Source organism: Saccopteryx leptura, chromosome 5 (assembly GCF_036850995.1).
Source record: "Saccopteryx leptura isolate mSacLep1 chromosome 5, mSacLep1_pri_phased_curated, whole genome shotgun sequence".
NCBI classification, from domain to species: Eukaryota; Metazoa; Chordata; class Mammalia; order Chiroptera; family Emballonuridae; genus Saccopteryx; species Saccopteryx leptura.
The window spans coordinates 181,487,032-181,500,488 of NC_089507.1; the positions used below are offsets into that span (position 1 = coordinate 181,487,032).

At 52.1% G+C, this 13,457-nt stretch overlaps 2 protein-coding genes across 6 annotated transcripts in view; one reads left to right on the forward strand and one right to left on the reverse strand.

Annotated features, from left to right (window-relative positions):
* Positions 1-6,131, forward strand: part of RRBP1 (ribosome binding protein 1) — a 74,212-nt gene extending 68,081 nt beyond the window's left edge. For 2 of the 5 annotated variants that reach the window (XM_066387086.1, XM_066387088.1), the window contains exons 17-24: positions 105-176; positions 897-992; positions 1,718-1,801; positions 3,260-3,376; positions 4,106-4,189; positions 4,447-4,542; positions 5,034-5,177; positions 5,561-6,131. In XM_066387086.1, coding sequence (XP_066243183.1) covers positions 105-176; positions 897-992; positions 1,718-1,801; positions 3,260-3,376; positions 4,106-4,189; positions 4,447-4,542; positions 5,034-5,177; positions 5,561-5,599 — 732 coding nt within the window. In that variant the 3' untranslated portion in view covers positions 5,600-6,131. The remainder of the gene's footprint in view (positions 1-104; positions 177-896; positions 993-1,717; positions 1,802-3,259; positions 3,377-4,105; positions 4,190-4,446; positions 4,543-5,033; positions 5,178-5,560) is intronic. The other 3 variants (XM_066387087.1, XM_066387089.1, XM_066387090.1) reach the window with 2 other exon arrangements.
* A 5,107-nt stretch (positions 6,132-11,238) lies between these two features.
* The window catches only part of DSTN (destrin, actin depolymerizing factor), a 45,209-nt gene continuing 42,990 nt past the window's right edge, over positions 11,239-13,457 (reverse strand). Inside the window, exon 4 of the mRNA XM_066387096.1 lies at positions 11,239-12,415. Within this exon, the coding sequence (XP_066243193.1) occupies positions 12,306-12,415 (110 nt within the window). The 3' untranslated portion in view covers positions 11,239-12,305. The remainder of the gene's footprint in view (positions 12,416-13,457) is intronic.

Here is a 13,457-nt window from a genome sequence, read left to right on the forward strand (position 1 = left end):
GCCTCCAGGAAGAGGCTGTTGGATCACACTCGGAGTGGGTGGGCACCGTAAGTTCCTGAGAGAGAGGGCCTGCATTTGACCCGGGGCCTTCCCTTGCTTTGTAGTCATTGGTCACGGTGAAACATCTGGAAGAGATGGTAGAGAAGCTAAAAGGAGAACTTGAAAGTTCAGATCAGGTACGTTGGGGGGTCTGTCAGAGGGCTGCTTTCCTCTTAACAAGAGAAAGTTATTACAGAGGCGGTTCTCCTTGTGGGCCACATGTCTTAAGAGTGGCTACGGGATCTTGTCAGGCCTGCTTTTCCTAAGTTAGAGCCCTTTGCAGCCTAGTAGTCTGAGACAGCGTGGGCTGTGTGCAGAATGTCTGCTCCTGGTAAACGGTGGCTTCCACAGTGGCCTTCGGAGTCGTGGGAGGTGTGGGAGGTGCCCCACTGCCCTCTGCAGACAGTGTCAGCCCTGGCCTTAAAGACTGTGGCCCTGCCCTGGCCGGATAGCTTGGCTGGTTAGAGCATAGACCTGGAGTGCAGAGGTTGCTGGTTTGATCCCCGGTCAGGGCACATACAGGAACAAATGTTCCTGTCTCTCCTGCTCTCTCCCTTCTCTTTAAAAAAAATCAATAAATAAAACATTAAAAATAAATAAAAAAGAAGACAACGATGGCCCTGATATGTACCCAGTGAGTAGACCTGAAGGCTCCCTGTCCCCGACTGCTGAGATCTGAGAACACGGACCAGGAGTGCTGGAGCCGGGGGGCTCTTAGGAAGGGCTTCTGTGGCCTTGGACTCGTGTCTGCCTGGCCTTAGGTGGCTCCATAGCCGGCCTTATCCCAGGGCCGGCCACACGTGTCGCCCGCCTGCTGACGTTAGGCCTCTGACGTGCGTGTGTGTGTCCGTGTCCAGGTGCGGGAGCACACTGCACACCTGGAGGCGGAGCTGGAGAAGCACATGGCAGCCGCCAACGCTGAGTGCCAGAACTATGCCACGGAGGTGGCGGGGGTGAGTCCCCCATTGGTCCGGCCCCCAGAGGGCTCTCCTCAGCAGCACTCCCAGTTCTCCCGCTTGGCTCTAGGCCTTGGGCCAGCAGACAGGGCCGGGGTGAAACCAGGCCAGCTGCTCAGCAAGAGAATTCACCTGGCTTGGTGACACTAGTTCTGGTGAAAATGGATTTAAATCTGATACTGTTTTCTGCTTCAGAAGCAGAAAGCACTAACCTGGCACTCCAGTCCTGCTTTGATCTCAGACTTTTGGCCTTTACTTGCGAGACAATTCATCAGCATTTGCAAAGGCCCCTGACACGACTACAGGGAAGCCAGCCCCCTTCCCAAGTCTTAAAAAAAGAGACGGGGCCACCGGAGCCGGGGAGGCCCTGCACTGGCTCTGCCCCCCAAGAGTGGGTGTGGGGGGGTGAGCTGCATGTCGGTGCTCACTCACAGTGGCCGGTTTTCTCTTCTCTGTCCTTCCCCCACCGGAGCCGGGAGGCCCTGCACTGGCTCTGCCCCCCAAGAGTGGGTGTGGGGGGGTGAGCTGCATGTCGGTGCTCACTCACAGTGGCCGGTTTTCTCTTCTCTGTCCTTCCCCCACCGGAGCCGGGAGGCCCTGCACTGGCTCTGCCCCCCAAGAGTGGGTGTGGGGGGTGTGAGCTGCATGTCGGTGCTCACTCACAGTGGCCGGTTTTCTCTTCTCTGTCCTTCCCCATCCGCTGGGTCTGTTTCCTCCTCTAGTTGAGGCAACTTTTATTAGCATCTCAATCTCAGCTGGAGGCAGCCAAGAGCGAAGCCCAGAAACAGAGCAACGAGCTGGCCCTGGTGAGTGAGCAGGGTGGGGCCAGGGCACAGGACACGGGGCGGTGTGTGTGAGGTTCATTGCTAGTCGTGCTTGTGCACCCCGTCAGAAGTACCGCGGTGTGCAGACGGGTCCCAGGCCACAGTGCTAGGAGCTCGGGGAAGTCTGACCCCTGTGAGCCCAGTGTCCCCGGGGGCTTCTCTGGCCTTGGCTGCGGCCTGCTTGTGGCTCTCAGCACAGGCCTTGTTCTCTGTGGGACTGGGCACTGGGGCTGAGACTCGTTGCGTCGCCCTGCAGACCGGAGGGCAGCAGCAGCGCCAGACTTGCGGAGCTCCCTGCTGTGCAGCTGGCCTCGGTGCTCCCGGGCGTCAGTGCTGGTGTCTGATCACAGCCCCTGCTCCTCGCAGGGTCAGCAGGCCGCACAGAGGCGGAGCCCCACCAGCCCAGGCAGCGGCCTGCATGGCCACAGGCGTGTTCTGTTTGTTCTTTGTGGTCTTTCTTACAGTTTTAAGCTAGTTAATATTAGAAAGTGGGAGATTTTGAAGACATCTAGATGTGTCTGGATTTCCGTGAGGGATCGGAGGCCCCTGCATGGGCTGCCTTCCCACAGCAGCCTCTGCGGAGCCTCAAGCAGCCCCTCCGTGGCGCACACACTCCTGACCCCGGGGCCTTGTCTGGCACTGTCGCACCAGAGAGAAGGTGCCCCCTAGACCAAGTCACCGCCTGAGCCCAGGGGCTACCCCTAAATCACGGTTTGGGTGACAGGCCTCGGGGCACTGCACAGGCTGGGGGCCCATGTCCTTGTCAATGGCCTGGGCAGTTTGGTGTTTACCCTTAGGGGCTGTTGAGAGGGAGGGAAGGAAGTAGGGAGCAGGCCCACTCACTTGGGGTACCTGAGACCACCCACGTCCCTGACGGGGACTTCCGAGTTTCTGGGGTGACGCTCCGGCCTCTTCACTTTTGAGGCTCAGTAGTCTGGGGGCTTGGGGGCCTTATTAGGCAAGGGTGTCACCTTGTAATCTTGCAGACCCTGTAAAGGGCTCTGAGCAATGGACCACGTCTAGACGGAACCCAGAAGACGGGCAGTGTCGGCCATGCTGAGCCTGTCACCGGCTTCTCACTCCCTTCTGGGTTCCTTGGCTTTGTGGGTGCTGAGTCTGTCAGGGTCACTTCACTTCCAGGGAGGGTTTTGTGCCAACTGGTCTTGGAGCAAAACACATGGGTCAGGCCAGCCCAGGCCCCTTATTGGCCCCTGGTACTAGGTTTGGCATAGGTGAGGGGTCATGGCATTGGCCTAGTCCAAGGGACTGCCCAGTGAACCTGCACTGGGACTCTGACACAGGTCACAGGTACCAAGCCAGGCCCCTTGTAGGGGATGTGGCTGTCAGAAGTATCTGCGGTTCTCCTAAGGGGATCTGTGTGTGTGCAAGGTGAGTGTGCATCTGGCTGGGTATTTGCACAAACACCCCTCCCTGTTTCAGGTCAGGCAGCAGTTGAGTGAGATGAAGAGCCACGTAGAGGATGGTGATGTAGCTGGGTCTCCGGCTGCCCCCCCAGGGGCCCTCCCAGCAGAGCAGGACCCTGTCAAGGTTAGGGCGGTGAGCTGGTCCTCAGATGTCTGTCACTAACCACCCCCAGACCCCCTCCATCCCAGCCGGAGTGCAGGGATGGCGGCCCTCATTTCTGGCTAAACACCCACTCCTTGTAGCCTCCACTGCCCACCCTCCCCACCCCACTCTGCCTGGATACCCAGGCAGGGCTCGCCTAGGCTCAGAGCAGGTGAAAGGGCAGGTATCCCAGAGGGCAGGCGCTGGAGGCTCGATCCTAACAACGTGTGTGTGCGGGAGGGACTGGAAGAGGGGGAAGAGGCTGCCAGGTCTGCGATGAGAGACTGGTCCCTGCTATCCCTGGGGCATCACCAGCAGGGTGTCTGCTCTTGGGAGAACACCCTCTGAAAGCCTTTGCAAGGAGGTGGGTGTTTAACAAGGCTTTGCGTGGAGGGCAGCTCCTGTGGGGCGGGCCTTCCCCAGGGGCCCTGGGCTGCCTCATCCTGTGGGCCTCAGTAAAGGCGCCTGAGGTCAGCAGGGGTCCTACCAGTAGGTCCCTTCAGCCACATCAGCTTCTGTACCCTGAGGCAGAGGCACATCTCCCCCAGAAGAGCTTTGAAGATGACCTGGTTGGCTGGCTGGTGGCAGAGGCAGGGAAAGGCAGGAGCACTAGAATCAGCCAGAAGGCGGAGCCCTCAGGTCTCAGCCTGCCTAGATGCCGTGGGTCCCCAAGATCATGCTGCACCAGGTTCCCAGAGTATGTGTGGTGTTTCCCCGCAGCTGAGGACGCAGCTGGAGCGGACAGAAGCCATCCTGGAGGACGAGCAGACACAGCGGCAGAAGCTCACGGCTGAGTTTGAGGAGGTCAGGCCCTGCCTGGGGGCCCTGAGTCATCAGCTGTGTTGGGGGGGTGGAGGGCGTGGCCCACACAGGTGGTCACCTGCCTGGAGGGTCTTTCCCTTGGGGATGTTTCCATGCAGTTGGTCACCTGCCTCCTGTCCACAGGCTGGAACTGTTGTCTCATTCTATTGGGTGCCCATCAGTGCCCGAGCGGGCCTGACTGGGTTTGTGAGGTGTCTCCCTCAGACTCCCTTTCTGACCCCGCTGCTCCTCTCTCCAAGGCTCAGAAGGCGGCGTGCCGGCTGCAGGCGGAGCTGGAGGAGCTCCGCGCCAGCCCCCTCGAGTCTACAGAAGCGCAGGCAGCTGCACAGCTGAAGGTAGAAGGGGGCGCTCCGCCCCAAGGCTCGAGCAGGGCCAGCACTGGGCACGGCTTCCCCTTGTCACCACTGGGGGTGGGAACAGGAGAGGATCCATCTTGTGGCCCTCTGGGCAGGGTGCAGCCTAATTTGGTGGTTGTGGGAGCAGTCCCTAAATCTCCAGTGTCGCATACGGCAGCCACTAGTCAATGTGGCTACTTAATTTATTAAATAAAACTTGAAGTTCGGCTCCTCAGTCTGAGTGGCCCTGTGGCAAGCCTGGCCAGGGGCTGCACAGCGCCTGCGGAACAGCCCCGGGTCCCAGGAGGTCCTGCGGGCAGCGCTGGCACAGGGCCCAGGCCTCACTGTCACCTGGGCCGTGCTCCTGGTCATCGCCGCCTGGCTCTGGGTGACCGTCGTAGGGCTCCAGGGTCCTAGGCTAGCACTGTAGCCAGGTGGCTTTCCTGATGTGTGGTGCATGAAGGCTGATGCCCTGCAACACCAATCCACAGGAGAGGTTAGAGAAAGAGAAGAAGCTAACAAGTGACCTGGCACGTGCTGCCACCAAACTACAGGAGCTCCTGAAGATGACCCAGGAGCAGCTGGCAAAGGAGAAAGACACAGTGAAGAAGTTGCAAGAACAGCTGGACAAAACAGTGAGCGTCTTGGCCTTGCATGGCCCCTAGCTCTCCAGGCCTGCTGGGAAGGGCTGGGCGTGGTGCTGGGAGCCCCAGGATTCCTGGGGAACAGGGCAGATAGGACCTGGAGCAGAGGGTGGTGGGGACAGACTGCTGAAGGCAGTGTCAGGACGTGCAGCACCCACACTGCCTGCCCAGGCTCCTCACCCAAACTCGGAGCCCTCGGCCACCGCCAGCCGCAGGGGTCACCTCTGGTTCTCCAGATGGGCTAGGTATTCCCTGAAGGGCTTGAAGTGGTGCGGGTGCTGACCCCGGGGAACTAGAGGTCCTGAGGAGCTGGGGTAAGTGCTCCCTTGGCTCCTTGGCCTCATCATCCCCTTCCCTCTGCCCTCTGTTCACAGGAGGACAGTAGCAGCTCAAAGGAGGGCACCTCTGTCTGAGTCTCCTCTGCAGAAAAAGAAGTTACTGTTCAACTTACCAAAATGCCTTATACATTCCTTATAAATACACAAACCAACACAGCGTTATCCAGGCCCAGCTCGGTGGCTCTGAAAGAAGCCATTGGAGACAAGAGTCTCTTAGAACCACAGAAGTAGATCTTCCAGACTCCCAGTTTGTAAAAGAACCTTTGTCACATTCGATAAACACTATTCCCCAGGACCAGCCCTGGACCACCACAGAGCAGATGCCAAAGCCCTTATCAGCTGTGACAGACCCTGGGGTGTGTGCTGGGGAGGCCGGGACCTCTGGCTCTCTGTATGTCGATCAGTGCAATTGTTTTGTCTTTCATCGGGTCGTGTGTCGGGAGGCGGGTGGACCAGGCAGTGAGTCTCAATGGCTGTGGCACAGACTGGAGGGACCCAGCCCGGCCCAGCGAGGCAGCAGCCCTTCACCCCTGGAAGGAGTTACCGGCCAGAACTGATGTGTGACCTCCTGGATGTTAATGCCATTAAAACCAACATTGTCGCCTGATGCTGCCGTGTCGTCTGCTCTTCTGCTGGGGCTTCCCCACTGGCTGCTGGGCCTGGGCTGAGGAATCGAGGGCACCTTCCGGAGAGAGCAAGTGTGGTTCCTGGTGTTACTGAAGTCGGGGAGCAGCAGCTCTGCCTAAAGTGGGGGTGAGATGCGTTGCTTCCTGGTGCCAGCACTTCCACCCTCGTGCTGCGCAGGCCGCGGTGCCCACCAGGCGGATGAGCAGGGTCTCGGATGCCTGGTGTCCAGCGCACCGACTGTGGTCCCTGCCCTTGAGGATCTGAGGTTACTTGAGCATGGCCGTGGGTGGCCCAGGCTGCTGTGTGCAGTGAGCCCCATGAGTGAATGCGGGCTGTGTCCGGGCCGGGGCTTGGACAAACACCCATGCCTCAGGAGGGGCCGAGCAGGCTGGAGCAGCCGAGACTTCCTGTGATCCTCAGGACCCCCTGTGTCCTTGGTGGCCCAAGAGAGCATGGTCCAGAAGAATCTTGAGCCTAGAGGTATATTGAAGGATTGAGAAATAGAAACCTGGAGCTTAATTAAGCAAAGAATGGATTTAGAGGCCGAGTCACAGGAGGAGTTGAAACACCCCAGGAATGGAAGGTGAATCAGCGGCCTGGGTTCTTGGGGACAGATCTCCAAAGCCTCAGAATCCTGGGCAAGGAAGGGGGTCTGATTGGCTGAACTTGGCTGGGGGAAGGCCAAGCACTTTCATAGCAGGTGCAGCCAGCCAGACTGGATGGTGGGCTCCTAGGGAAAGGCGGCCCGAGAGCTAGTCCCCACCACCTGCTTTGGGACCTCTGCATCTCATGCAGCCTTTTAGGTGGTAGGTTTGACACCTCTCTGGCATGACATCTGGGCAGTATCACACAAGTGTAGCCTCATGCTGCTTTCAGCCCCCACACCGTGGGCATCTGCCAGGAGCCAGCCAGTGCTGACCTCAGTCTGCACAACCAGTCCTGGTCCCAGCTTCCAGGGAGCGCCTGGTCTGTGGGCCACCTCACCCTGTGTGGCACTTGTGTATTGCAATCGTAGTAGGATCAGGTGCTGGAAATTCTGCGAAGGCTCCCAGAGAAGTGAGCTTAACTGGAGCTAAGTTCACCAGAAGGGGAGGCCTGTTGGGGTAGGGGTGAAGAAAGGGTTAGGCTGAGGGGACTGGTGTGGTGGATAGGTTACGAAGTATAAAGGGGCTGGACAGGTAAGGCAATAGGAGTCACTGAGGTTTTTAAGCAAGGGAAGACAATCATAATTGTTCTAGAACTCTGGAGGGGGCTGAAGTGGAGAGGGAGCCCACCGGCTTGGGATGTGGATGTCATGGTTCCTGGCCAGGAGACCGAGCAAGAGGAAGTGACATGGCCACCAGCCGCAGGTCCAGCCCTCTGCGTGGTTCTCCCGTGAACCCTGCGGTCTCCGTGGGAGGTGAACCTCCGCTCATTTCACAGTCCTCATGAAGAGGAGGTAGCTCACTAGATAAAAAGGCAGCAGCCACCAACTCCTTTAATGCTTGGCAGTGTATCAGGTGGCCTGGGGGGTCCTTTGGAGGGAGAATGTTCTCTGGGGGTTCAGATCTGATGAAGAGTGACCACTGAGCCCTACGAACCCATGGGCCCTCGCCCCCCGGTGGGCCCTGGGCCTCAGGAGCAGGGGTGCAGCATGGGAGGGCTGGCTTTGGGCAAAGTCAGTGGTCTGGGCCTTGCTGAGTTTCCTCCATGGGGTTGGGAGCCTCTTTCCAGTACGTTCTTCACCCTGCCTCGGTGCAGAACTGAGACTCCTGTGCTGGGCAGGTGCCCTCTGTAGGCACAGGAATAGGAGGACCTCAGGAAGAAAAAGCACAAGAATCCCTGGGACAATTGCTGCCTCTGGTTACAGCCCTGTTCCCTCCTCAGACCACCTGGTGGGGACCTAGTATGTACCTGTGGGGCGCAGAAAAACGTTACCTTGGAGGCACAAGCTGTGAGGGCCCATCGTCAGGCCTCTGTCCTTCTGCCCAGAAAGGCTGAGCAGCCCTGAGGCCCAGCAGTGGCATCTTCCGGGCCAGCAGAGGGAGCCCAAGTTTGCCAGGCAGCCTGCCAAGCCTTGCCTCAGCCTGGCCTTGTTGCTGGGGCTGTTCCCGGGAAGGCTCCATCCTCAGGCTGGGGAGGAGAGCCTTAGCAAGGCTTGGGCCAGCTGTCCTCTGCAGATGGCAGCACAAAAGGCTGACAGACACCCTGGTGAACAGATCCCGAGAGCCTGGCTCATAGGCCTGGCCTGCAAGTACAGTGACACCCCCACAGCACGGGGCCGCTTGCTTTTGTCCTCACTTGCAGTGAGGCTCAGTGTGGAGGCAGGAATCACCAGGCTGGGCTGGCCTGCTAACAGGAAGCACTGCTCTCCCAAGGCCTGGCTTCTAAGGCCACAGCCTGGGCTCAGAGCTACTGCTCAGCTGAAACCAGCGATCTTCAACCTTTCTTCTCTCACAGTACAAACTACTGAAATTCTGTGGCACACCCAAAAAATGTATTTTTTGACGAACTGACAAAAAAAAAGTATAATTTTGATTCATTTATACCAGACAGCTTTTATTGTGTTGGCTGCTGTCATTTTTTTTTTCTATTTGATAGTCTAGGGGGAAAAGGAGCAGTGCTCCTGTGGCACACCAGGCAGAAATTGCTTAGACCAGTGGTCCCCAACCCCAGGGCTGCGGACTGCTACCAGTCCGCAGAGAAAGAATAAATAACTTACACTATTTCCGTTTTATTTATATTTAAGTCTGAATGATGTTTTATTTTTTAAAAATGACCAGATTCCCTGTTACATACGTCTAAGACTCACTCTTGATGCTTGTCTCGGTCACGTGATACATTTATCCGTCCCACCCTAAAGGCTGGTCCGTGAAAATATTTTCTGACATTAAACCGGTCCGTGGCCCAAAAAAGGTTGGGGACCACTGGCTTAGACCACCAAGAGCCAAACTGGGAGAATTCTGAAGATTTTAGAAACTGCTTGACATCCTTCATAAATGCCTTCTCTTTGAGCTTCAGATTTGGGTCTAACAGGATTCAAAGCCCAAACGAACTGTTTTCCTTCCCAATTCAAGTCTCATCTGTGGCACTGAGTAAGGTCTAACCATAGAATTTCAAGTGTTAGAAATGGAGAACACTCCAGGGCACAAGAACAACAACTTGGGACGAGAAAACAAGAGACCTCTGAGTTGTGTGACCTCAGGTAAGTTACCTGACCTCTCTGGGCTGGTTACTGACATGCTGCCCACAGGCTGGGTCAGCCCCCTCTCTACTACCCTTCTGGGGCTGGGCAGAGCCCACAGAGCCCTGGCCAACCCAACACAGATGAAGTTATAAAATCTTCCTGGAACTTCCCCTTCTCCCAGCCACAATCCAATTAATGGCCCTTCTTGCTGGAGCTCAGTCTGGAGACTTACATTTCAGAAATGCCCCAAATCATGAGAAAGTGATGTGTTCTTGGGCATATCCAGTCTGATAATTCAAAGAGCAACAAACCAGTCAAGAAACAGAAGCTGCATATCCTGTGTTGACCAAGCCAGAACTCTGGTTCTGCAAAAAGAAAACTGCTCAACTAAGCCTAATTCTATTATTATAGTCATTATGTTGACTTTTATCAGATTAATGTTCTCTGAAATAACGGACTTTTTTTTCCGTTTTTTTTAGGAGGGGAGACTCCTATGCACCCCGGGCTGGGATCCACGCTGCCGAGTTATGAGCTGTTTTTTAGCGCTTGAGGCTGATGCGCTTGACCAACCACGCTATCTATCCTCAGTGCCAGGGGCCAACACTCAAACCAGTCAAGTCACTGGCTGCGGGAGGAGAAGAGGGAGAGAAGGGGGAGTGGGTGTGGGGGAAAAACTGATGGTTACTTCTCCTGTGTCCTGACCGGAAATCACTCAGGGTGTACATACACCGGGCTGACATTCTAGCCTCTGAGCCACTGGCCAGGGCCAAATTCTGAATTTCTATTAGCAGGGGCTTTATCTGCTGCTTAGGGCAAAAGCATACTCATGAGACCCTAAGTCAGCTTTCTACAAATATAGTTTTGTAATGTGTTAACTTGTAAAAACATAAATGTGTTTGCTGAAAGCAGTGTATAGCTACGGTTTTATTCCTCCCAAGTCAGGGGTCCCAAACTAATTTTGCATCAGAATTACCTGGGATTCTTGGTAATTACCTGGGATTCCTGGCCCCACCCTCAGGAATCCAGTGAAACTCTCAAGAGTTGCCCTAGGTAGGGACAAAAGTAACTCAATTTTTGGAATAAGAGTGAAGTGTTGGGAGATATTTACCTCAATGTTTTTCAACTGCTGGTCCCCTAGAAGTTTTGTGCAGGTCTGCAAAAAAGACTTATCTACCTTTTTGTATGATTACAGAACCAATGACCTTTGTCAAATTCACTTATGCTCAGGGTGTGAAATTTCAGCCTTTGCAGTCCCTGAAATAATTGTTTTCGCTGGTCCCAAATGTAAAAAGGTTGAAAACCACCGTTTTACATTATAGCGCATTGCTGCACACCGCTCGAAGTCCTTCCCCTAGTGTGCAGCTCCCCCCACATGGATGCGCACCTGCACACTGTGGTGGTCAAACCACAGAAAAGCCTTTCTCCTCCTAAAAATCTTTGACCAATTCCTGGCTCTGTCTACATGGCTGATTGCTGAGCAGGGCAGCCTTGGGCCTTTAATGCTTGTCAGGACTGTTAATACAGTTATTGAAAGCAATGCAAATAGCAAAACAAGAAATTCAGGATGGAAGAATGACAAGCAGCTTATCAGCAAAATCAGTGGCCAGCACTACTTTCTAGGTAATTTTGAAAGAAGTATTTTGATTAAAGCCTTTTTTTTTTTTTTTTGCCTCCCAAATAAGAGTAGATAAAAGCCTGGTATTTGGGTAAATATTTGGAATAAGAAAGACTAACTTTTGTACCAACTTTCTCATTCAATAAGAGGAAGGAGCAATCACCTTCACCTTAGGTGACCCACAGGTTGAGAACCGCTGCCTTAACCATAATTGTCTGAAATACTCAAACCTCCACAACTTGCCCCGTGTATGGAAAACAAACTCCCTTATCCCCAATTCACACGTGAGAATGACGACACAAGAGATTGAGTTAAAAATGCTTCTTTTATTACATAAAGCCAATACAGCTACTTCTAAGTTCAACTGTTTGTGCATCTCTATACTGTTCAAAGTGTTTAAAGACACACTTCCAAGTGTCATCAGGTAGTGGCTTTCTGTGGGTATCATCATTTGTCATACCTGCTCCTCATTTCACATAGAGTTAAACTATTCTAGGGAATTCAGAAGTTCTCTCAGGCCCCAGAGTAGACCTAATGTTCTTCCAATACCTTATTGTGCCAAAAGCAACAACGTTCTCAAGACACAAAGCTATCACACATGTCCCAGCTTATCAATATATTGGTTAATCATTTTCATTAACAGTGTAGCCCTCGTTTGCATTATAACTGGTTAGAAGACACTGCACATTCGCCTGAGAACACATGATTCTGAAGATGCAGGGTCACTCAGAACAGTCTCAAGTGGAGAGCTCACCACAGGTGCGAGGAGTTGCTTCCTGTACTTGAACTAAGTGCTTGAAATAGTGCTTTGCAAGATTAGCGCTGATTATAAGCATACACAATTCTTGGACAGTCTTCATTACATATCTGGTAGAATTAAAAGACTGCCTTAATCTTAACTGTAGTTAATGTATTAGTGTTATTACATGTGAGAATTATTTTCCATCATTTCAGTTTAGCTCAATAGAAAATAATGGAATTTGGGCAAAAATTACAACCAGATTATGACCAATTTTCTAAGATAAACGAATTGCTGAGGTTAACAAAGATGCAATAATTGTCTCATACAACCTGTACTGTTTTGTGAATTGCATTATTAAAAATTATGAGTTTAGCAAAAATCTCCACAAGCTAACTCATCAAAACAGGCATTTGGCCAGTAAGAATTTATATTTCACACTGATAAAACTTTAGTATTTAGATTTACTTAGGGCCGTTCGCACATTATTATAGAATATTTAGTTTACTCTAATAGATAACAAGATAGCTCCCTCTCAGTGAGACCCTGGTCTAAACATATTTGCTTTACTTATATAGCAAGATAACATTAAATATGGAAGCTTTTGATTTGATTTGTGGCACTGAACGATGGTCTACACAGGGCATCCTTCAAAAGCTACAATTAAGGATCCGCCGAGCTTTTCAGCAATACAAGCCCGATTGAGGTCTTCAGGCCCATTTGCTTGACATTCATGTTTTATGCCTAGGGAGGAAAAATAACAATTCTATTTAGAATTATGGCAGTAGTTCACCTATTTCTCTAAGATATCAAGTGTTTTAAGAGACAAATTCTAATATGGATAAAAGAACTGGTATACACAAACAATAAAATACTACACAGTAATGAGAACAAATAATCTGTAACTACATGCATAACAAACATCATGTTGACTGAAGCATACATTCTGGATGACTCTATTTGTATAACACAGAATCAGCCCAAGCTACTCTCTGCTGTTAGCAGCCAGGGCACAGGTTACTATGGAGGAAGGAGTAAAAGGAAGTGGTACGACTGGAGGGGGACCAGCGAGGCTTCTGGGGCACTGGCAATAAAGAAATCAGCCATTATGTCAGCTTGTGAAAATTCACTGAGTTCTACAATAATTCTTGATGTATCCTTTTTTTTATAGGTATGATGTACTTCAATAACAAGTTAAAGAGCAAGTCTAGCAATATTTTTTCTTGGTTTTTAAAGTATAAGTAAAAAGATGAACTTGATGTTTTGATTGCAGTTGATTTTAGTTAACTGAAGAAGAATATTTACAAATGGCATTTTTTGTTCAACAAAACAGCTCTTCAGTAATATTACACATTTATGAAATCTATCCTAATGAAAACTATGTAAATGTGTTACTATTTGTCTTCTCAGAAAACTTACATCATCGCACTGCTGAATGAGCGCAATTATGGAATTATATACAGTAGGTTCTCTGTAAATAACTATCTTTAAATAGCTGCACTGTTCCTGATTTTCTGTAATTTAAGACCATTTCTTAAACTGCTGAAACCGTGACAGGTCTGCTAGCTTCTGGACCATTTATGACTGATTAGAGAAAGGCAGTGATGACTTCACTAGGAAAGACGATAAGGTGGCTATCTTTAGTGTCCCCAAATCAAGTGTATGTAGCAATGGCCTTTACTGAAAAGCAATGCAGAATAAGGATGAGGAGGAATCCACTCTGAATCCTTTTCAATTGCTTTGCAGAGGTGTTGAAGCTAAGGAGTCATGTTGAAACATCAGTTAA